Below are 25,483 nucleotides of genomic sequence, written 5' to 3'. Positions count from 1 at the left end.
TTTGACCTTTGATGGATGATTATTGGTCCTCATGGGTGACGTTAATTTATACAATATAAAGCGATGCGACAAAAACTAAAACTAGTGAGATGATAGCCACATTAGTCACCTCACTCGACTCAGTCATCATTTAATGATTTTTACTAATGAAAATTAACGTCAGTGTAAAATTAAAATTTTATACTACTAATGAAAAAAATTAAAAAAAAAATGGTCTAGAATTAAAACAGATGGAAAAAAATATTGATCTAGATTTTTTTTTTTTTTTTCTTTGGGTGCAATTTGCCTTTAAGAAATGCAATGAATTGAATTCTCAACAGCTTCAAAAGCCCATTTATTGGAAGATTTCAACATGCAACGAGGCACAAAAGTAAGCAAGTAGAGGGTGGCAAATTGAGGAGTGGTTAAATATAGCAGCAGCAGAGGGGCATATACACAACTCAATCTACATAACAACCCACAAAGTCAACCTGGTACGACTAACTTCTGCCGGAAGAAAAACTGACAGATCATGCACCCTTTAAATGAATGCACGACAAAGTCAGAGATCCAAACATCAAAATTTTATATGAATTATCGACTTCAAATGACGGTAATTTGAAATCCAATCCATCCATCCAAATGCAACCTAAGATAATGAAGCCAAACATGAACTTAATCTCCATCGGAAGTATGTATGATAGCAATTTGTCCAAAATTCCAGTGTAACGTAAGATGTAAATGCACTTCTCACAAAACCTCGATCACAGGTCACACCGAGCAAATGGGGAAGCCTTCTTGGTTCTGGCTTTCGCTTTCTGCCTCTTCTATCCAAGTTTTAGCCACCTCCAGGCTGAAGTGTATTACTTAACCTATATAAAGAAGTAACCACATAAGTTTTTCTTCAACAGAAGACAGGTGCATGGTGGCATTTGATATTATAACTTTTGCTTCTATTTCTTCCTCTTTTTCAGACACGATCTACCTAGTATTACAATTTCCGTAGGACTTCCTGGGTTCAAGAAAAGTGAGCTGAAGCAGAGAGGCAAATGTTGAATAACATTCATACAAAAGCCTCAAAGCAATACAAATATTGGGTCATGGAGGTTATTTATTTGAGGATGCCAGAGCTTATGAGATCAATCCAAAAGCAGTGGAGATGCCTAGGTATATAGCAACCAACATCAACATCTAATCATCAGGCAGTTAAGTTTACCAGTCCAAGCCCTCGAAGAGGCCTTCTCCTTTTATTGCAGAAGTTCTAAAAATAGCCCATTGGTGGTTTTTTATCTTGTGCAACTCTAAGGCCTCAGTCATTGCAGCATCATCAAGTGCACTGGGAAGATCCTGCAGATAAAAAAAAGACCTATAAAATAAAAGCAAAGCAAAGCAATGAATCCACAAGCATTCCAGGAAACTTCATTTCAAGTGAAAAGAGGCATTTAGCTCAAACAAGAAGCTATCCATGGCTTGTAGATCACGGATAAAATTAAAAGAAACCAGAAGATTATTAAAAGGGATAATAAGGATGCACCTGTTTGTTTGCAAAAATCAGTACAACAGCCCCTTTCAACTCTTCTTCCTGACCAAAAACAAAATAACATGACTTTGTATTCTATATATGCCAGTTTATGTTTAAAAAGTAATGCTGGCATGGGATAGCAAGACGGGAAATGGACAATTTGGACCTGGACTACAGGATGAAATGGAAAATTGAATCTCTGAAGACAAATAAACCAAGTTTTTGAGGACCTGGACTAGAGGAATCCAGTCCAGGAGTAGATTACTACCGTTTAAGGATTCTTAGTGATAAGGACTCTGACAGCTTTAAGATCATTAGCTTGTCATGTTTGCACACTGCTACTACATATTAAACATTAAGTGCTGTTTCATATTCTAAAGCTATAATCGGACAAGTAACTTTAAAGTGGATGCTTCAATTCAACATGAGTCAATGACATATAGTGTCAAAAAAATACCATAAAACAATACCATTAACAGCTGTATCCATAAAATTTTACTTAACAAAATAAAGCAATATCAAAACTCCTTAATATTCTGCAGTGAACAAAGTATCACATTAAACATGAAACTTATACCTCCAAGATCGCTTGAAATTCTTCTTTAGCAATTACAAGCCTGTCAGTATCACTTGAATCGATAACATAGATTACAGCTTGAGTATTAGGAAAATAGCATCTCCAATATGGCCTGCAGTAATCGAAAGAACCATCAGGAGCTTAGGCCATTTATCAAAAGTAACCAACCATCCTGGAAAGATCAGCTATATCTAAATAATCTATCACTAGTAACAGTCCCAGCATTGCAACACTCTATTATTATGTCTTCAACTTAACATTGGAAAGTTCTTTTCAAGTCAATACAAATACAGCAGAAGAGCACATAGAGTAATATTTCAAACAAGGTGTGAAAGGCAAAGAGGCTATACATATCACATAGCTAAACGGTAAATATAAAATATTCCCACCAACCCAAATGCTCAGGCACAGGAATTGAAAAAATTAAGGTAAAAGAAGCCAGGGATGGTTTATCAAGGAGCATGCACAAGGTTTATACACATCCATGCTAAGAAAGGAGCGTTAAAAGAAGTGGATACTCAATATCCATCCATTCTGAAGACAAAAAGACGTCAAGGAAACTAATTGATGTTAAGGAATTTTGCAGTCTGACTAGTGCACAATCACTATGCAGGCTATGCATGTGGTACAACATAAAGCCACACACGTATTGGAATAATTATAGCTAGTGTCATTGAATGAAAGAAAGGTAAGAAGTTCAAGGTGAAAGAAATGTACCTAATACTTGTCTGTCCACCTGTGTCATATCAAAAGCCAAAGTTAGAAAGATGCCAATGAGACCCAACAATAGTTAAACTATGACAACTGACAACCAAGAAGGAAAGAACAATTTATCATATCACATTAGGAGAGTGAATAGCTAAGGCATGATAGTAGTAGAAAAAAGATTAAAGAACAGAAGAAAGAAAAGAATACAAGTTGCATGTTTTTTTAATATCCAAGAAGGGACCCTGACAACCCCTCCTAATCAGAAGATTGATGAAACTCAGCCATATACATTCTTAAGTTTGAGCACACTGTCAGAAAATAAAATTTGAAGCAAGCAACCATACATGCCTTGATCATGGAAGCTACCTATAAAATCAAGGGTATATATAACCATGAGCTTTTCTTTCTACAAACAACTAGTCAAAATAACCACTCATATTCTTTGTACTATATAATACCTAAACTCCATATTTAAAAACAAGAACATATCAAACCTTAATCCTACTAGGACCTAACTTCCATGTTATTGTTATTTCTTTTTGATCTTTTTGTTTTCATCTTGCCAAAAATTCTAAGGATCCGCATTTTCTACTTGCTAATGCAATGCTAGTCCGTATCTTGAGTAGATAATAGAATAATTGCTCCAAGCCTACAGCCTCACATTCTAGCCCCACAAAATGACTACCCGCCCAGCAATTACCAAAACGTTGCTGCAATAATAACCATTTAATCCGAGCAATTCTAAAATGGAAAGAAAATGTTGTACTATCGTTTCTTCTACATGCATTCAAGTAAGTTTGATCCCCATAAATAAGAGCTCCATTCATTTCTTCAAGATGCATTCCATTCATCTACTTGATAAATTGAAAAAGGTCCCAACATGCAACTATCTGATCCGCCAAGCCTTTAGAGGATATTAACAATGCAATAACAGTCACATGCACTCAATAGATCTATTTGCGCACCTATTCCGCATGCAAAACACCAATATAAATGAATTTCAATAAATTTCTAACAACTCTTTAATACTTACAGAAAGGGCTGTTATTTGGAAATTCCTATGAACTCTCTAACCCAATACAATCAATTCAGAACACAGAACAAAAACTCTTTCAGATAACAAATGCACAAACCTTAGCAATACTCAAAAAGATAATAATAAGCTGACGTACCCAAATCCCAAACTTGAAACTTTATGTTCTTATACTGCAGTGTCTCCACGTTAAACCCAATTGCTGCAACAAATATACCCAGCAATCAATTCAACATTAAAGTGTAGGATCATCACTTTATATGAATTTCCTCAACTAGAAATCGATAATTATAAAAACTGGAACAATATTCATTACTTTTTTCCCCTCTAATCATCTTATTAGCTAAAAGGAGACAGAGAAAGACTAACTAACTTGGAATTGTGGAAACAACTTCGCCCATCTGAAGGCGATCTGCACCAAAGCTGGATTTAATCATTGAGTTATACAAATCCAGTGGGAACCCAGTTCAGAAAAAATTAAGATAAGAAAAGGGGTTTAAAGTACAGAGAATTGTGGTTTTGCCGGCATTGTCGAGGCCGAGAACGAGGATCCGAGCTTCTTTACTACCGAACAGCGAAGAGAACAATCGAGTAAACACTATCCCCATTTTTCTTGTGTAGCATATATTTCAGATCAGATCTTCAAAGCATGAACCCCGAGGAAACTGAAACCATCAACGCCTGGGGACACAGATTAGACAAGAAGGAACTGCAATTGCTGAACTGGATTTCTCGGAGCAAACAATGATCTCATCCTAATGGACAGATTAATTGGGCCGCGTTGAGCCCACCCATTAGCACTGCAAGGCTTCAAACTGTACCTGGGCCTGGTAGGAGGCCATGATTCTTGGACTAGACGCAAAAATTGTTTTCAAAATTCTCTAAACAACAATCTTTGTGGTTAAGAATTATAAAACATTTGTATTTATTAGTACAATACGAGGGAGCAGACCAAGCTGAATCTGCACAACCAGCAGCTTTTGTCCGCAGGCGTAATTTTTCATTTTCAACTAAGATTGCTTTCTCTTTACATTTTTAATTTTTAAATCTATTTTAAATTTTATGTTTTATTAATATTACAATTTATCTACGCAAAAGAACAATGTGATGAGGCAATTGAGAGCGGAAAGTTGGGTAAGCTGTTAGGAATTCAATACAAGGGAAATGAGGAAATCTTAATTCAAATTCTAGTTGATTCGGAAAAGTGTGAACTTGAAGAATTGGAGGCAGCAAGGAAGGAAAATGTTGGGGCTAAAAATCTATATTGTCAAATGAAATTCTTCTGATGTGCAATTTGTGTAGCCTTTTCTCGAATGTCAAGAAGCAAGTGGTGATTATATAGATGGGTTTTGAGGTTTAGATGATACATCATTGCTACATTTTTGTTATGTGTGTTGGTATTGGTGTGTTGGTATTGGTAAATCATGATTTTGTTATCTCAAAAAGTGCTATGTATTCTTGAGATGCCGTTCTTACGTAGTTTTCGTCACTTGTACTCTTAATTTCGATAGATAAGATAAATCGTAAGTGAAGGTTTTGTCTCACTATGTATGATAAGAAATCGAACTCACGACCTATTGATATGAATCTCAATTTATCGTGAACTAATCACTTGATCCGTATCTTGGAGATAAAGAGATATATATTCTTATTATATAGAATTGTTCTGTACATTTTTTGTGCTTTTAATCTCAGGTTATGGCGGGGACTTTCTTCATGGGAGTTGGCCATTCTCTCTTCTCTATGCTTTTGCTTTGCACAAGCTAGCTCTAGGCTAGTTGCAAGGATCATTTTTTTGGATTTGGAGATGATGTTTTTGCCTCTGTATAATAAGGCTAGGCATGTTGGATGGTTAAAGGCCTATTCCAGTTTATATGATCTTTGCTGATAGTTAAGGGTGATGGATTGGGGTTCTCTATTCCAAAAAGAATCATATGTATTGTGGTACTATTCAAGGTTATAGCAATCATAAGAGTCTCCATGCTCACTGTAGGTGTTGTTGCATGATACAACAATAAATATATTTGTTGACTGAAAAACTTCGTCGTTAATTTGCTTAAATCTACAAAAAAAAATTATAATAGTTAGAGGGCACGGAAAAGTTTTCACACAAATATTTTAATACTTAACTTAGATACTAAAGATGATATAAACTGTATTAAAACCAATATTAAAGACATAGTTTTTCAAGAATGAGTGTCTACCTTATTTATAGAGCGATATGAAGTAATCTTAATTAATCCGAGATTAGAATTCTTAAAGATAACGTTTATCTTGATATTTCTTAATTTTGTTAGAATTAAGATTCTTATATTTTGGAACCCGATAGAATTAGAATTTTTATAGATGATGTTTATCTTGATTTTTACTAATTTAGTTGGGATTATAATTTTTATGAATGATATTTATCTTAATATTTTGAAATCCTTTTAGAGTTAAATTTTTTTTTATAGATAATTACTTATTCTTTTCTTAAAATATTCAAAGGAATTTTTGAATATCGGAATTATCTAGTTTGTGTGACCCCCTCCCCACCCCCAATGTATGAAAAATTTATACCTTTTAATTCAAAAAATTATTTTGATTTTTTAAACTTTTAATAGACTTCTGCCTATGACAACAGTAGAAATTAATTATCATTTTTAATAAGTGTTCTGAAACTGGGATCTGCTATGTTCTCCCTTCCATCTCTCTATGGGTGCTAGTTTAGTGTTGGTATCTATTGATGGGTGAAGTTTCCTTGATTTTTGGGGCATTTGGTTTGTGATGGCTTCTTTTCATCTCTATATTCGTGATATTCCTCCCTATGCTCTTCATGGATCTTTGCGTTGGATTCATGGATGGAACTGGGTTGATTAGCTTTAGCTTTGATGTGGTTTAGTTTGCAGTTATCTAGTTTAATTGGCATTTATATGGAGGGTTGTTTGCATTTGTTTTGATGGGGTTGTTTCGTTAGGTTTTGGTGTTATTTAACTTAGTGACTTTAGTTTATTCTGGCCCCTTTATGGTATGTCTTTATATAAAAAAAAATTATAAAATCATCATGAGTAAATACGAGGAAAGACTAGACTGGACTGCAGTCCATATCAGCCTCAACCCAGATCCATATTTATCAAGAATTTACTATTTTCCAGATCCATGTTTCAATGTAAAGATATTATGAAGGCATTCACTAATTTTACTATAATAAACCATATCCATGTTTATTGCATGGAAGGCATTCACTATATCCTTACATTGAAGACATTGACATCCTTCCCATTCTCTCTCTATCTCCATTGCATTAACTTTCTTAATTTTTAATCTCTGCCTTTTAAATACCTAAATCTATCTCTAAAAATGATGGTTACTAAAAATAATTAATATGATCGTATTTTATCTCATATCATTTCAATTTATTTGACTATTTTGCTAAAACTTGTTGTAGTGGTAATGATAATTGGGTGATTCCCATAATAGTTTTAATTTTAAAAATGCTACTTTTATCACAAGTCACAAAGGAAAAAAATTATATGAGTTTATTATGAATAGTATAATAGTAATAATAACAATAATAGGTGTGAGAGAGATCAACATAAATTAAAATATTGATATTTTATATTTTAATTCGGACAGCATTTCAATATTATCTTGATATAACTTTATATTACTTATTTTAATAAATACTATCTAAATAAATATATAAACAAATAAATAAACAGCTCCATATTCTCTATAAGCTAGTTAGGTGTCATGTTTGTTGAGATATCACGAAAACTCTGTCTTTTTTTCAAGATCTCAAGTTAACATTTAAGTGATTAGAGGTTGATTCTCGTCTCTAAATAAAAAATCTTAAAATAAGAATTATCATTTGTAATTTAGTTTTTTTAATTTTGAAATAAAATATATATAATATTTTCATAAATCAAAAACCTGTGAATCAAAGCCTATAGCATACGTAATTAAAATTTCACCAAGCCCACTTATTTTTTTCAACCCATATTGGATCTGATTTAAATAAATATTGGGTAAATTGATTGTATATTAAGACTTTTGTCCAGAGAGTGTTTAAACTTTATTTTTTTATCGTATCAGCTTTTTTAACTTCTTTGAAATAATAATAATATCCTCTCTATAATTAACGACATTAAATAAATTAATCATACACATTTTAAAATTTTGGCTCAAGCACTATTTAAACTTTATTTTTTTCCAAATTAATATTTAAGTTTTCTTAAAATAGCCACAAATTAATGGGTTCATTGGAATCTATATAACTAGTTTTCAGACAATGTACGGTTAATTTTCTAATACTATTAGTAATAAAAGGAGTGTTGTGACCAGCAATGTTATGTTGCCCACATGAGCTCCATGTGCATGAGGCCTGCGTCTTTCTCACTGTTGCCCACTGATGGGCAACATAGCATCACTGGTGTTGTGACTATTTCAAAAAAGTTCAAGGATCAATTTAATAGCGCATAAAATTTAAGAGATGGCAAACTAAAAACCCAAAATTTAAAAGTGGTGTCGACAATTTACCTATAAATCTTTGGTGCTCCTTTAAAATTCCATTTGAGCCTAATTTTAGATAAATCGTTGGGCCCTCTTTTAAAATACAACTTTGGGCCTTCATTTAAAATTTTATTTGAGCCTAATTTTAAATCAATCTCTGGGCCATCTCTTAAAATTTCATTTCTGCCTAACAAAACTTAAATTCTTAAATGAACAAATAAATTTAAATTTGATGCTTACCATAAAATTTTAAATTAATATTTTATGTTGTCTCGTATTAATATAAATATATAAATCATCTTAAATTTATAATTATATAAATAACATTTTCAAATCAATTCAACTACTCGAGACAGGTTAGACATTAGTGACTGCACTAGCACCAAATCACATAAGTCAAAGTCAAAATCAAAATCAAAATCGAAACCGAAAGTGAACCCAACCCCACCCATAATTTGTGAACGCCATCACTGCCTCGGAACTTTCAGGAAAGTTCCATGACATTTTGTATAAAATCAAAAATATAATGTACAAAATAAAGAATATATGATGTACATGTAACTTGTAAGTCTTTGCATACCATGTAAAATATGTTTTTTTTCTTTTTGTCTCCCCCCCCTCTCTCGGTGCTATACTATTATTAACAAACTCATACACCACCTCCAACGCAAGTAACATGTGACAATAGTACCTTGAAATTTATATTTATCCGATATTTTTAATTTGTCCATAATTAAAACTTAAAATTAACGACAATTAGAATTCATCTCTAATTAAAAACTTATCTTTATAGTTGATCTTCAATATAATTTCTTATATATATCTACAAATGAATATCAAGTGTATAAATAGGTATTTAACATCTTAAAATTATCATAACAATGTAGTGATATTTTGCTTAGTAATTTTTCTCAATCTGAATTTTTTACATAAAATTATGCGTTAATTTGTATATTTAATAATTTAATTATGATTTATTTTCAATTTTAAATCCTAACATAACCAATTACCCTTTTACAGAAGCCAACATACACTAACGACCAAGGAGTTGAAGGCCCAGGTGGGTGCAACAATCCATGCACAGTAACGAGTATTGGGGGTGTCCCATGGATGATCAATTTGATCGGAAGGCAACTACAAGCACAGCACCGCCTAGTAAATACTACTACTAGAACATGTGAAAATGCTATACTCAAGAACGGCAGTGTACGAATGAAGTTACTGTATTCCAGCCGGAATAAAATTCCTTTATATATAGCTTCAGGCTGCAGCCCTGCGATGTGTGTAAATTAAGTTTTGTCATTAACTTTATATCTAACCCTGAATTTAGACTTGATTGAGACTGCAAGTCTTAATTTGAAGGCAGAAATCAAGTCAACATTACAGATAAATGTTATGGCTTGGAGACTCAAACCCTTATTATTATCTTCTTTATAATACAAAATCTCACGATTGCGTGTTGCCGTGCCTCTATGAACAACCTTATTTGTTAATTATTTTCTTGACATATTTCTTTAGAGACCAACCAAAAAGTCAAGTCAAGCCCAAGCCATTCTTCGGAGACTTTTTCAACACCAATAATCGTAGACTCTCTTGTAGTCGCCCACCACTATTATCACCTTCCTAAAAGCAACTTCCTCAGATGCCTGCTCCAGTCCAGCATAGCCATCATATATTCATATTCTCTCCAGCTCTTTAATGGCTTCCTCAACAAACTTTTTCTTTCGTCTCTGCCTTTTCATTTCCCTAGCCTTAGCAGAGACTCACGCAGCCACCTTCGATATCATTAACAACTGCCCTTTCACAGTGTGGGCTGCAGCCCTCCCAGTTGGAGGTGGCCGCCGGCTCGACCAAGGCCAGAATTGGAGCATCAACGTGAGCTCAAACGCGACGGGCGGCCGGATTTGGGGTCGAACCAACTGCACCTTCGATGAAACGGGGCGTGGCCATTGTCAGACCGGGGACTGCAATGGTCTTCTAGACTGCAAAGCCTATGGGACACCCCCAAACACCCTTGCCGAATACTCCCTGAAACAAGTCAACGATCTGGACTTCTTCGACATCTCCCTCGTCGACGGCTTCAACGTCGCAATGGAGTTTACTCCGACCACCGGAAATTGCAGTGGACCTAAATGTACGGCTGATATCAACCAGCAGTGTCCTACGGCGTTGAAGGCCCCCGGAGGATGCAACAATCCGTGCACAGTGTTCAAAACAAATGAGTATTGTTGCACTAGTGGGAAATGCAATCCAACCACTTACGCAACGTTCTTCATAAGGATGTGCCCTGATGCGTATAGTTATCCCCTGGATGATCAATCCACCACTTTCACATGTCCTAGCGGTACTAATTACAGGGTAGCGTTTTGTCCCTGCAGCTGCTCCTGGTTTGATGAAATGGCTGATTATGTGGCCGGGGATGGTACATCATATAAAGTTACTGTTTCCCAATCCGAATAGAACCTTCATAGCCTAAAGCCCCTGTGATGTGCAAATTCTCAGCTTTTATGAGCTTATTCCTCGTTCCACGGGCCATTGTATCCATTCCAATAATATGAGCAATGAACAAGTACTCCGCATCTGTGCTTAATTTCCCTTCCCCCAGAATGGAGTCATAAAATATTATTTTATACGATATCATATATATAAAGATAAGACGAAAGGTGAACCAAAACACATCCAATTTGTAAACCCTTCGAGATTACACATCCGATACTCATCCATCAAATACAATGATTTACTGACATAAAACCCTTCCTTTTTTTTTTATTTATTCATTTATTCTTTCCAATAAAACCCTTCTATACAAAAGACTACAGAAAATTCAATGACCCCCTCCCCACCCTGAAAAAATAAATAAAAAGAAACAAAAGAATAATAAAACAAAAAAAAGGAGGAAGAAACACTTGCAGGTGCCCTAGCATTTTTTGTTAACCAAATAGAGGATGAGGCATGTCCTTTGTGTTTGTATTAGTGACAAAGTAGCACAAAAACATCAAGAAGTAGCCTACAAGGATACCATTAATCATCAGCAATTATAAGCATTCAGAAATTATTATTTACATACATTTCCCACAAAACTCAGCATAACCACAGTTGCTTCCACTGTATCTGTCATGAACTGATCCATATCCCAACCTTTAGGGTTCGCATAGCTCTTTGTTACAACATCTCCCAGTGTTATGAAATTAGGTCGAGAACAAATCACAATAAAATCAATCAACTATACACGAACACAGAATTTACGTAGAAAACCCAAATTGAAAAAAAATCACGAGCATAAAAAAACAAAAAATATCACTAAACAAATAATTGTTGATACAAAAGTGATATTATCACACACTTTGCATTAAATTTCATGTGACCTGGACATCTATTTATAGACCTAAAATCATCTATGGATGAATATAAAAAATCGTATCCTGATTAGAAGATGATGCATGAAGATATTCCTCCAGATAAGATAAATCTCATATAAAATTGAATTTGACAACATTATAATCACAATCAAATTTAATATCATAATCACAATCAAATTAAGAAACCTAATCACATATGAATAAGAATTGAGCCATAATTATTGCAAATCTCCACCTTAACTCTAAATCCACAAATGGAATTATTCAAAATTATTTCTTCTAACAAAATCACGGAGAATAAATCTCCCTGACGAATACCAACCAAACCCACGCAATGCTCGAATTTTGCAATAGACAGAAACTTGGTCAACATATCTACAGGATTATCATGAGTGCTAATTTTTCTCACAGTAACCTTACCACAAATAATAATCTCCTGAATAAAATGATATCGCACATCAATGTGTTTTGTTCTCTCGTGAAACATCTGATCTTTAGTAAAAAAAATAACACTTTGACTGTCATAATAGATTGTATTGTCATGGAGATTGTCATTAATTTCACCCATCAACCCTTTTAGCCAAATAGCTTCTTTAATGATCTCAATAATTGTCATATATTCTGTTTATGTAGTAGACATGACAACAATGGACTATAAGGTAACCTTCCAACTAATAGCACAACTACCAATGGTGAAAACATACCCAGTAAGCAATCTTATCTTATCAGGATCACCTACAAAATCAGAATCAACAAAACTAATAACTTTGTCTCTAGTGTTTATGAACTATAAACAGGTATCAGCGATATCGCACAAATATCAAATAATCCATTAGACTACCTTCCAATGTTTTTTTACCAAAGTTAGCTATGTATCTACTAACTACGCTCGCTACAAGAGCCAAATCAGGGCATGTACAAACTATAGCATACATAAGACAACCCACTACACTAGAGTATGGAATTTTCGACATCTTGTCAATTTCATCATCTGACTGAGGAGATAAACTCGATAAAAGCTTAAAATGTGCAGCCAATGGAGTACTCACAAATTTAGCTTTCTGCATATTGAATTTAGTCAAGACGTTCTCAACATATCCCTTTTGACTTAGATACAATTTACCTGTCTCCCTATCTCTTAAAATTTGCATTCCAAGTATCTTCTTCGTTGCACCCAAATCTTTCATCTAAAATTTTTTGTTGAGCTGAGCGTTCACTTTCCTTATCTCGTCCTTATCTTTTGATGCTATTAACATATCATTAACATATAAAACCAAATATATAAAGGGCATATTCTTGTTTCTTTTAAAATAGACACAACTGTCATAACTACATCTATCAAAATTATGCTTAATCATAAAGAATTCAAGCCTTTCATACCACTGCTGATGAGACTGTTTCAAACCATATAGAGACTTCTTCAACAATCACACATAGTCTTCTTTGCCTGGAACTTCAAAACCCTCTGGTTGTTGCATATAAATATCCTCATCAAGTTTCCGGTGTAAGAACGTTGTCTTAACATCCAATTATTCCAATTTAAGAGCTTGAATAGCCACAATACCAAGTAGTGTCCGGATGGAATTGTGTTTCACAACTAGGAAAAATATGTCTGTGAAGTCCACACCTGGAACCTGATTGTATCCCTTTGCTGTGAGTCTAGCTTTGTATCTTGCTTTTTCAACTCTTGGTGTACCTTATTTCTTCTTGAATATTCGTTTGCACTTAACTATTTTCTTATCCTCGGGTAGTTTCGTCAATTTTCAAGTACCATTTTTATATAAGAATTCCATCCTTTCATGCATTGCAATAATCCATCTCTCAGATTTAGCACAACTAACTACTTTAGAATAAGTGGAAGGCTCTTCAATGTAATCAATATCTTTAGCCACACTCAAGGCATAGGCAATAAGATCAACTTTAACATACCTTTAAGGAGGTTTGATATTTCTTCTGGGTACTATCCTTAGCAATATAATAATCTGAGGGACCGACACTTTCTTTCGGGCTTGACTTAGTCTGAGATGACGATGACTCAAATGTTTGACTATTGTCGATTTCAAGCTCCACCTGAATATCAAAACTCTGGTGACCTGTAGGGTTAGTTTACTTTGCAGGCGAACCACGAAGCATAGCAATTTCATCAAAAATAACATCTCTGCTAATCACAACTTTAAACGCTTTTGGATCCCATAACTTATAACCCTTAATGCCAGATTTATAACCAAGGAAGAGACTGTTTAGACCTTGGATCCAATTTTTCATTATTAACATGAACAAATGCAAGACTTCCAAGAATTTTCAAATCAGAATAATTTGCAAGAGTGTACCTGACCATAACTTTAGAAAAGAGTTTTCTTATCAATAGCGAACGAATGAGATTGATTAATCAGAAAACATGGTATATAAGCAGCCTCGACTCAGAAAGACTTAGATAAACCGAAATTAGATAGCATACATCGTACATTTTCCATCAAGGTTTTGTTCATCCGCTCGGCTACACCATCTTGCTAACACATACCTGGAACTGTTAAATGGCTTAGAATTCCTTTTTTTTCTGCAAAAATCATTAAATTCACGTGAATAAAATTCTAAGCCATTATCTGTGCAGAGACGCTTAATCTGTTTGTCAGTTTGTTTCTTAATCATAATCTTTCACTACTTGAAAGTAACAAAAACTTCGATCTTCTATTTCAAAAAGAACACCCAGACTTTCTTAGAAAAATCATCGATGAAAGTCAACATGTAGTTGGCACCACCTGCAGAGGGTACTCTGGTCAAACCCTAGAGATCAGAATGGACATAGTCTAACATACCTTTTGTATTATAAATGTCTTAAGTAAATCTAACCCGTTTTTGCTTACCGAAAACACAGTGCTCACAAAACGCTAACATTCCAGTAATCTTATCATTCAAGAAGTCATATTTTGCTCAATTTAGCCATACATATTTCACTCATATGTCCAAAATGCATATGCCATAATTGAGTGATATCAGTATCAAATAAAGAAGAAGTAGAAACAAAAGCATCACCTATAACGGTAGAACCCTGCAAAACATACAATCAACCGTACTGTTTCGTACATTTTATTACAACAAGAGCACCTCTACTGACCTTAACAACTCCACCTTCACCAATGAACTTGTACCCATTCAGATCAAGAATACATAATAAAATAAGATTTCTTTTAATATCAGGAACATGTTTGACATCAGTTAAAGTTCGAACAATGCCATCAAACATCTTAATTTTAACTGTTCCAATATCAACAATTTTACAAAAAGAATTATTACCCATCAACACATCACCAGAATTCAGAGTTTTATATGTCGAAAACCAATCCCTATTAGGAGACATATGAAATATGCACGTGTCGATGATCCAATCTTCACTAGGTTTAATAACCTCAGATACCACAATAAGTTCCCCATTATTACTGTTATTTTTAACATTGACTTCATCGAAAGTTTTTGGTTGTTTTCCTTTCTGGTTAGCTTCCTGTCTCTTAAGTTTATTATGCAACTTATAACACTCATTTTTCATGTGTCTTTTTTTCTTACAATAATTACAAACTTTTTCTTTGTTCCTGACTTAGATTTACTTTTCCCTCTACCACCAGAATTTCTATCTTGTACTCTTCCTTTAATCAATAGACCATCCCCTTGATTTTCAGAAGTCTCCAATAATTACTTATAATTTTTTTCTTTCGAGAATAAAGCATCATAAACTTCATCTAGGATGAGAATGTCCTGACTATAGAGTATTGTGTCTCTAAAAGTTGAATACGAAACCGATAGAAAACATAACAAAATTAGACCCAAACCCTCATCATCATACTTAACCTCCATGCTTTCCAAATTAGAAACAATTTCTTTAAAAAATGTTAAATGACTTAATAAACGTACATTCAGCCATTTAATGAGAATATAGTCTTTGCTTTATATGCAACTTACTAGTTAAAACTCTTCGTCATACACAACTGTTCAAGTTTCAACCACAAAACGACGGTGATTTTATTTTTCAAAACATCCTACAAAATTTGATTCGATAAATGCAGATGTATCTAAGACAGGGCCTTACGATCCTTACGTTATTTTTCTTCAACACTCCATGATTGTGGCATTTTTTTCAAAGCCCAAAAGTGCATTGTCTAAATCCATTTGTGCCAAAATTGCACGCATCTTAGCCTGCTATAACGAAAATCTGATATTCCGATCCAATAGAGGAATATCATACTTCAACGAAGCCATTAAATAACCCTGAATAATATCAAAATAATTTAAATAAGAAATCCAACTGAAAACGAATCAAAAATACCGAATCTAGACCAAAACTGGGCAAAAATCAAATTTGGAACTGGATGACAGATCTGAAGTGGGTCGGATCAATGGGTCAGACCAGATCTGGCAAGGATCTGGGTCTTGAATCTTAAAGCTTCTTCAATGGTAGAAGCAACAAAGAAGGCAGGGATGGGTCGCGACAAAGAAGCTAGAACGACGGCGATTGGCATAGCAGTCAGATGGCAAGGCGAAGATCAAATGGTCGCACAAGGGGATTTTTTGGCAGCCGCAATGTAATAGGCTTCAATGGTTGGCAATGGATGTCGACTTGGGTAGAAGGGTTGACGGCAAGGCAATCGACGAGAACGACTACTGTTGGCGATGTGGGCCGAAGGCACTAATAGACAACTGCTAAAGTGAAGAAAAAGACCGTGCAAGCAAGGAGGCGAACGGTCGGTGATGACCAAGGGGCCGCAATGGCAAGTCAAATGGTCGGCAGTCGACCAAGCAACAGAGCTGGCTGATGGAAGCGTACACAGCAGTGGTTATTGACGATGTGGGCGACGATGGTGTTCGATGGGGAAAAAGGTTGTCTGTAGGAGGAAGATGAACGGACAGGGGCAACAACTAATGCTGGCGGCAGCAATAGCTAGGGTTGGGTAACCATAAACCCAGCTTGAAGAAGATGATGATGAAAATTAGATCCAACGACTGAGATCTAGAAACGATGATGGTTTCATCCAACGGTTCTGATACCACTTTGTTATGAAATTGGATCAACAACAAACCACAATCAAACTAATCAACCACACACAAACACAGAATTTACATGAAAAACACAAATCAAGAAAAAAAAACGAGTAGAAAAAATAAAAAATATCACTAAGCAAATAATTGCAGGTACAAAAGTGATATTGTCACACACACTCTGTGTTAAATTCCATGTGACTTGGGCACGTATTTATAAACCTAAAATCATCTATGAATGTACACAAGAAATCATATCCTGATCAGAAGATAATGCATGAGGATATTCCTCCAGATGAGATAAATCTCATATAAAATTGAATTTGACAACATCATAATCATAGTCAAATTCAAAATCATAATCACGGTTAAATTAGAAAATTCAATCATATATGAATAAGAATTTTGAGTCATAATTATCACACCCAGGATATTAAAACTTCCATGAAAAAAGATGATATATAATGACAGAGATATAACTCCAGAAATGACCATATGTTTATAATGCAATACCAGTTTGTGGATTGCCAGAATTAGCATCAATATTTCCCAGTAAACCATTGATTCTGACAGTTTCAAGAACATGATGACAGCTGTTAAAGCACGAAGAACAAGAAAAGGTGAACCTTCAGCAGGGTCAAGCAACTCAAATTGCATAATACATACAAATAATACCCGAAATTCATCTGAGAATTGATGCCTGATGGTAGTGGTTAACAACTTAATTCAACTCAACTTCTATTTCCCAGTAGATTTCCATATTCAGAAAAACGATGCAACTATCATTTCAAATAAATAAATATAACACAAAAACTCTCCACACAATATTTACTTCATCATATTTGGATCTCATGTGGATAAATCAATCTGAGTTCAAGTTAGTTCCAGCTCCAAATAAATCTCATAGATCATGTTCATTTCACATTGCATATCAACAAATTTGATCTTTAGCGACTGAATTTTAACTCGATTGATTAATCTGTCCCAGTTGAAGAACTTGATGCAATCATTGCTGAGAGAGGTTGTAGGCACATATTTACTAAAGAATAAATTCAGATTTTAGAAAGAGAACATGACAAACTTGTGACCAGATAAGGTGGCATGGTTGCATTCAATATTGAGTTTGAAGTCCCCTGCAAAATTAACGACCAAGAGTTAACCCTTACACTCAGCTTCAAAATCACTTCTTTTTTGGCTGTTTTACCACATATTGTGAAATGGATCATGAAAGATTGACTTCAGTGAGAACTCATAACAGCTAGCTATGGTTGCATTCCAAGTGTATGATTTTACAAATAAGTACCAACCTCTATTATGACGAATCAAATTATATATCTATGATAAACAATATGAGTGAACAGGTCCATGAACATGAGACAAATTCAACAACATTAAAGGAGTTAAACTGAGTGTCAAATACATCCCATTGTCAATCAAGGCAGTAAACTACATCCCATTGATATTTGCCTTTTTGCCAAAACTGAACCTTGTGAACAGATTAGAATATCCATTTACCTGGTTCTTAATATGCCAACAATGAATGACTACAGTTTTAACAAATTTCAGACCTCCCCACCCCTAAAAAATAATAAAAAAAGATAAAATACAACATGAAAGTAAAGGAAGTACTTAATTGTTAAAGAGGGACAAAACCAGTTGATGCTTTGCACACAAATGTAAGTATATCACAAGAAAAAATTGTCACAGCCAGAGAGATCACTTGGTGAAACGGATACCTAAGCATTTCAACTTTAAGTTCATTTCGTATACAACACCTTGAATTATCAACTTTAGGGTTCCTGGTACCTTGAAGTTGCGCGGATTTACAGTGGGGGCACCAGAGGCATGTGCCCCCCGTGCACTTTAGAATTTTACTTTATTACGGAGATAAAGTAGTTTTTCTCATAAATTTGTACTTTAATGTGTAAAATGTCCACATTGGATGAGGCGGTAGGCCACAAATGCTTGAAACCATATAGTATGGGTTCAATCCCCAGCCGAGTAGTAGAATTTCTAAAAGTCTTTACCCTACTTTTATTATTATCACTTTATCAGATAATTTAGTTATAGAAGTAGAGAAAAATATTAGTAAATATAAAAAGATTTTTTCAAGTAGTTCAATCCAACTTGATTCCAACCATGTAATATTAAGTTCCTACTCCATTATTTGATAATAAACTTTCCTACTCTAGTTAATGTATTTGATTGTACTGGTTCCAAGCAACACTCATTCTCGGTCATCTCTTTTTCAATCCAAAAACTGACAAATTGCTTGTAGCCAACTGTGAAATTTGATGATGAATATTCACATAGGGTATGTGAAGTTGACGGACAGAACCATTTTCAACTCCCTTACATACATCCATTATAATGTTACAAGAAAAACTAAAGCCATATGGTGCATTATAGCCTACTTTTATGGGTATCATACCTATAAATATATATTGTAACATACTCTTTATGGGTAATATACCTGTGAAATTGTAGTAATTCTTGGTAAAATTTCTTCTTGTTTCAATATCAAGAGAGCTGTACATTATATAGAAGAAATCATGTACTAAATATGGACGGGATTCTAATTACAAGGAAAGAAGCAATTTAGGAAACAACACACCCAAGGAAATACAACAATCAAAGAGATTGATTCCTAAATTGAAGTTATCTCTAATTTTAGAATAGGAAATCAAGGCATAATTTCAGGAATATATCAACGAATAATTTCAAGAATCTTAACACTCCCCCTCAAGTTAGTGAGTGAAAATCTTCAATTTCCAGCTTGCTTGTGATTTCCTAAAATCTGGAAGTAGGTAGCCTTTTAGTTAGAATTCTGCTAGTTGATCTCATGATGTATGTAGGGATTTGTGATAAGTCCACTAATCTAAGTTCTCTTTGGTAAAGTGTCTATCAACCTCAATGTGTTTGGTACGATCATGTTGGACTAGATAATGAGCTATGCTAATAGCAGTGCGCCCCTAGGCGCAAGGTGCACCTTTGGCGCCTAGAATACTCCTAGGCAAGTGCAGACCAGCCAGGTGCGCCTAGACCCTCCAAGCCCCTACACCTTGGGTTTAGGCATGTCTGGCTTTTTTTTTAACTATTTTTAGGGTTTATATTTACTGTTTATTACTTTATTTAATTTTTTATTATTTAGGGTTTATATTTATTGTTGTAACTTTTTTAAAAATTAACTATATCTAATAGAATCTGTTGAAACGAGATTAAGAAGCGGTGAAGATAAGAGACGGCCAAGAATCAAGATAGAGATAGGATTTTATCTTTTTACCTTTTTTATCTATTTTTTGTTTTATCTATTTGTTGTATATTTAAATTATTGTAATCTAGTCCTAGATATAAGGTAAGTAATCTAGTCCTAAAAGGCAGGGAATGTAATCTAGTTCTAAAACTTAGGAGAATTCTTAGAAATACTCTTGTATAAATTCTGTTATTTGCATCAATAAAATATTAAGGAATATCGTTTCCTTTTTTCCCACAGAATCCTAATGGGAAAAGGAAACTTTTAACAATTGAGTAAAAAGGCTGCTACTTCAAATGCTTCAATTAAACTTAAAGAAGATGGAAAGGGAGATGATGCAAAAGAAGAGGATATTGGAGATGCTTCTAATGATGAAAATATGAAAATGTTTTATCTTGATGATGAACATGATTTTTAGATTATTTAAAATACATAATTAGTTAATCTTAATTAAGATTTAAGACCTATAAATTGTTTAAGATTTAATTTAAGTGGACTTAAAGACTTTTAAATTGTATCTTTTGGCATTTTTTATTGTTCTTTTCGTTATATATATATATATAGGCCAACAATAGATTTTAAATTTCTTACAAAGTTTTTAACTTTTGTGATGCTTATATGCAGGTTACTCAAATATGATGGGATGTGTTTTACTAAAATTTACGGGTATATAATTTGTTTTAATATTTTTTTTAGTTAGTATATGTTGAATTTTTTAATTTTCTTGATAACATACTTGTGAATATGTTATTAGGAGTAAGAACTTATTTTATACCTTATTCTTCAACTATGACATATTTTTCTTTTTTTTTTTTTAGTCAGCATACACCTAGTATCCACCAGACGCACGCCTCGCCTTATGCCTTGTACCTCAGGCTCTAACACCCTTTGCACCTTAGTGTGCCTTGGGCCTTTAATAACACAGGCTAATAGTTGACTTCTTGTCACAATATAATCTCATCAGTCCACTTACTTTGATTTTTAAATCCTTTAGAATAATCCTAAGTCCTAACCCATAAAAGCTCACAAATCCCATGTGCCATGGCTTGAAATTTTGCTTCAGCACTTGATCTTGCCAATTGCCACAACACTTTGTTTCTTGCTTCTTCAAGTAACAAGATTTCTAGCTATAAAAGCACAATAGCCAAAAGTAGACCTCTTGTCTGTTACGGATCCTACACAATCAGCATCGGTGTATGCTTCTACTAGCAAGTCATTTCCCTTTTGAAATAAAATTCCTCTTCCAAGAGTAGCCTTCAAGTAATGGAGAATCTTTTGAATTGCTTGTAGATGTTCCTCTCTTGGATCATGCATATATTGGTTGACCATACTCACTACATAGGCTATGTCAGGCCAAGTACGTGAAGGGTAGATTAGTTTCCCAACCAACCATTGGTAATGTCCTTTATCAACAACTTTTCCCTTATCTTCTTAGCCTAATATGTGATTTGGAACAATAGGAATATTTGAAGCCTTACTTCCTAAAGTACTTGTTTCCTTAAGCAAGTCTAGTACATACTTCCATTGAGATACAAATATTCCTTGTTTGGAGTATGCTACTTCAATCCCAAGAAAGTATCTCAACTTGCCCAATTCTTTGATTTCAAACTCTCAAGCTAGTTGCGCTTTCAATCTCTTTCTCTCCTCTTCATCACTCCCAGTGGTAATGATGTAATTAACATACACCAGTAACATAGTAATCTCCCCCCTCCTTTGAATGTTTAATGAATAAAGTGTGATTGCCTTGACTTTGTCCACGGATAAATTTCACCATAGCCTCAATGAATCTTCCAAACCAAGCTCTTGGTGATTGTTTTAACCTATACAAGGCTTTCTTCAACCTACAAACCTTAATGAGACCAAATTCTTCATCAAAACCCGATAGGGGTTCCATGGATACTTCTTAAAAGTCTCCATGAAGAAACTTATTCTTCACATCAAATTATTAAAGTTCCCTTTTAAGTAAACAGCAAGGGATAAGAGAATTCTTAGCCAGTATTCATCTTTGCTACAAGAGCGAACGTCTCTTGATAGTCCATCCCATAAGTTAAAGCCCTTGGTGACTAACCTTGCATTGTACCTCTCTAGAGTTCCATCTGCTTTAAACTTCAAGGTATAGACCCACTTGCAACCAACTGCCTTTTTTCCATTTGGACGTATGACAATATCCCAAGTCTTGTTCTTCTCCAAGGCCTTCCTCTATTCCTTCATCACATATATCCAATGTTTGTCTCCTAAAGCCTCATGTACTGTTTTTGGAATTTCAAATGCATTCAAGGTAGAAAGAAAGCTTTTGTGTTGGGTGCAGAGACAATGTGAGGAAAATGAAGTTGGATATGGAATGTAAAGTGTACTTTCATGTCCTTTTTCTCAAGGCAATGGGAAGGTCAAGGTCACTTTTGAGGTGGACTAGTTATCACATGAAATAGACTTATTAGTACCAAAAACAGGTCTATTTAGAGTGCTTTCAGTACTTGTGCTGGAGTTAGGTTCATGGTTCTATTTTGTACTAGTGAGGGTTGTACTCAGTGAATATTGTTTTAGCTGCTTAAGTCTCCTCCTGGAAGCTAGTTTTCCAATTCTGCTTCTGCAACAAGCTCAAGGCTTTGCAAGGCCGCTGAGATTGCTGGAAATGGAATAGTTTCAACTGGTTGAGCAGGAATGACCTCGGTATCAATAGTTTCAATGGGATCAGTTGCTGCTATAGTTTCAATTGGTTCAATGGATTGAATAGCTGCTAGAGTGGTTTCAGTTAGTTCAATGGGTTGAGTTGTTGTTGTAGGTTCAATTGGTTCAATGAAATCAGCTGGCTCAGTTTCAAGGCTTTCGAGAAAAGATGTAGAACCTGAACACACTTCCTTGAAGAATCCCCCCCCCCTTCCCTTGAAGATAAGTGGGAAGGGGCTTATAGAAAGGTTCAGCTTCACGGAATGTAACATCAATGGAGACAAAGATACGTCGGCTAGAAGAATCATAACATTTATACCCTTATTGGTTGGAAGAGTGGCTAATGAAGACACATTTCTTTGTTGAAGGGTCTAACTTGAATCAGTTTGTCTTATGAATGTGGAGCTAGGCAATGCATCCAAAAACTTTTCAGGAAAGGCCGCAAGTAGGAAAAAAAAAATTACGAAAGTACTCTAAGAGGGTGGACAGAGAACTTTTATTCCCCAAACTCTAAAAGGAAGCCAATTGATGAGATGGGCAGCTATTAAGACTGCTTCTCCCCAAACAAATTTTGGAACATTAGACTGAAAGAGGAGGGCACGGTTTACTTTAAGAGATGATAATTTTTGCATTCAGCAACCCCGTTTTGTTGGAGTGTTTCAAAACATGACGACTCATGGATGATACCCTCTTTTTGGATAAACAGGGAAAGGGTTTGGTTAAAATAATCCTTTACATTTTCAAAACGAATTCTTTTTTATTTTTTTCCCAAATTGTGCGGCAATCATTCTTTGGAATTGCGGAAATAGAATACTAACTTCTGATTTTTCTTTCATGAGAAACAACCAAGTTGTACGAGTGAAATCATCCATAAAGAAGACAAACCACCTAGTTGTTGGTCCATAGCTCATGCCCCAGCAACTGCTTCATGGGACTACCTGTTTGTGAGACCTGGGGAGAATGTTGCACCCACAGTGTGGATAGGGATAAAGAGTTGCGCCCCTACTATCAGCTATAGCTTTTGGCAAGGTGGTAAGCGCTTCGTCTTGAAATTTTCTGGTGGGATCCAACTAGTATCAAAGAAAGTCGCAGGTTTGAGTCTCCTCTGGGGAAATTCTGGGGGAGTGGAGGGGATTTTGGTGATCCATAGCCCATGGCCCAGCGCAGTTCTTAGGGAAGGGGATTGTTTGTCCATAGCCCATGCCCCAGCAACTACTTCATGGGACTGTCTGTTTGTGAGACCTGGGGAGAAAGCTGCACCCATAGTGTGGATAGGGATAAAGAGTTGCGTCATTCTAACAACTATAGCTTTTGGCACGGTGGTAAGCGCTCAGTTCTGAAGTTTCCTGGTGGGGTCCAACAGTAGCCCCATTAACATTAGAAATTTTCAAAGGTCCCCAAATATCAGAATGTATCAAGGAAAAAGGTTTATTGCACTTTATTGATTTTGTAGGAAAAGAAGCAGGGTGATGTTTTGCAAACCGGCAAACATCACAATGAAAATCTGTAATAAGAACATCGTCAAACAAGGAAACATTTTGTTTTAACAAAGGGAAAAGGGGGTGTCCAAGGCGAAGATGATATGCCTAGACCTTAGTTTTGCTCGAGGAAGCCAAAAAGGAGGAAGGAGATCGGTAAGAGAGTGGTTCCACAGCCTTGTATGTCTCCTTTATTCCACAACTTTGCATGTCTTCTAGATAGTACAAACCATCACGTTCCCTAGCAAATCCAATCATCTTCCTCAAGACTAGGTCCTGAAAAACAAAATAAGAGTCAAAAAAAGGTTATTTCGCAGCGAAGTTCTCTGGTAAGTTTGTGAACGGAAAGAAGATTAGTGGACAGTTTTGGGATATGTAAGACATTCTTTAAGGAAACTGAAGGGGTTAGATAAAGACTTTCTTGGCCAGCAATAGCAGTAGGAGAGCCATCTGCTACTTTAATTTTCTGGTTTCCCATAGTGGATTTATAGGATTCAAAAAAATAGGACTTTGAGTCATGTGATCAATTGCACCCAAATCAACAACCCATGAACTCAAATGTGCAGTCTGTGAAGCTTTAGGAGATTCAATTAAGAGACACATACCGACTCGAGCAAGAGAGCAAGAACCAGAAGGTTTTTTGAGTGACTCTAGGAGGAGTCTCAGCCTTTTCATCTCTTCTTGGCTAAACTCCTTAAGATCGTTGTTGTTTTGAGTTGCGGGTTCCAGTGAGATTTCTTCCTTGCAGGTCAGGTTGATTTGACACTGTACATGGGCCTTTAAATCCTCCAGCTCGAGCCAAAACCCATGCCTTCCCATGCAGCTTGAAACAATTCTCCTGGGTATGGCATGGTTTATTGCAATGAGTACACCACAGTCCATCTCTAGTGGACTGTTTAAGCCAAGTGTTATGACCTGGCTTTTCTCTTTTATTTCCTCTGTCTCCAGCCCTTCTAGGCACCATTGCTGAAGCTTCAGATGTGTGCGATTCCAGTATGACATCCCATCAACTGTCTTCAGCCATAACAATGAAGAAGATTTCACAAAGTTTTGGGATTGGATCCTTACCAAGAATTTGCACTCTAATTTGATCATATCATGTGTTCAACCCTGGTAAGAATTCGAACACTCTATCATACTCCATGAACTCCTGAAAGATTTGAATATCATCACTGCATTTCATCTTCAGGTCTCGGTAGTGGTCAATTTCCAGCTATAAACCTGTCATCTTATTGTAGTAATAAGTGACAGGCATGCTTCCTTAGTGGAAGCTACTCGAACCTTTAACTCATAAATTCGAGCAATATCTTTCTTGGAATAGGTTTGTTGCAGTGTCTCCCATATGGCTCTTGTGGTTGAGAGGAATATCGCATTCCTGCTGACCTCTG

General features: G+C 35.2%; 3 protein-coding genes across 3 annotated transcripts in view; 1 reads left to right on the top strand and 2 right to left on the bottom strand.

Moving 5' to 3' along the window:
• Positions 1-386: 386 nt before the first annotated feature.
• Positions 387-4,557, bottom strand: LOC127805733 (ADP-ribosylation factor 1-like). Its single transcript, XM_052342486.1, has 8 exons — positions 4,325-4,557; positions 4,193-4,231; positions 3,959-4,021; positions 2,796-2,814; positions 2,079-2,190; positions 1,514-1,561; positions 1,196-1,326; positions 387-851 (listed from the first exon to the last, which is right to left on the bottom strand). The coding sequence occupies exons 1-8, from the start codon at positions 4,425-4,427 to the stop codon at positions 818-820; spliced, it is 549 nt and encodes a 182-aa protein (XP_052198446.1). The 5' UTR covers positions 4,428-4,557; the 3' UTR covers positions 387-817.
• Positions 4,558-9,914: 5,357 nt separating this feature from the next.
• On the top strand, positions 9,915-10,900 carry LOC127806448 (thaumatin-like protein). The gene has a single exon (XM_052343757.1). It carries the CDS (start codon positions 10,009-10,011, stop codon positions 10,768-10,770), a length of 762 nt encoding a protein of 253 aa, XP_052199717.1. The 5' UTR covers positions 9,915-10,008; the 3' UTR covers positions 10,771-10,900.
• A 356-nt stretch (positions 10,901-11,256) lies between these two features.
• Positions 11,257-25,483, bottom strand: part of LOC127806450 (uncharacterized) — a 56,243-nt gene continuing 42,016 nt past the window's right edge. Inside the window, exons 3-4 of the mRNA XM_052343760.1 lie at positions 17,779-17,830; positions 11,257-11,448 (exon numbers count right to left, since the gene is read on the bottom strand). Coding sequence (XP_052199720.1) covers positions 11,366-11,448; positions 17,779-17,830 — 135 coding nt within the window. The 3' untranslated portion in view covers positions 11,257-11,365. The remainder of the gene's footprint in view (positions 11,449-17,778; positions 17,831-25,483) is intronic.

The sequence above is a fragment of the Diospyros lotus genome, chromosome 7 (assembly GCF_014633365.1).
Source record: "Diospyros lotus cultivar Yz01 chromosome 7, ASM1463336v1, whole genome shotgun sequence".
NCBI classification, from domain to species: Eukaryota; Viridiplantae; Streptophyta; class Magnoliopsida; order Ericales; family Ebenaceae; genus Diospyros; species Diospyros lotus.
The sequence above is the reverse complement of the archived record's forward strand: the minus strand, read 5'-3'. Positions and strand labels throughout refer to the sequence as shown.

Coding starts and splice junctions, on each gene's coding strand:
- LOC127805733 (XM_052342486.1), bottom strand. CDS start 4,427: ATGGGGATAGTGTTTACTCGATTGTTCTCTTCGCTGTTCGGTAGTAAA. Junction 4,232..4,324: donor CGGCAAAACCACAATTCTCT/GTACTTTAAACC, acceptor GCTTTGGTGCAG/ATCGCCTTCAGATGGGCGAA. Junction 4,022..4,192: donor AGTTGTTTCCACAATTCCAA/GTTAGTTAGTCT, acceptor TATTTGTTGCAG/CAATTGGGTTTAACGTGGAG.
- LOC127806448 (XM_052343757.1), top strand. CDS start 10,009: ATGGCTTCCTCAACAAACTTTTTCTTTCGTCTCTGCCTTTTCATTTCC.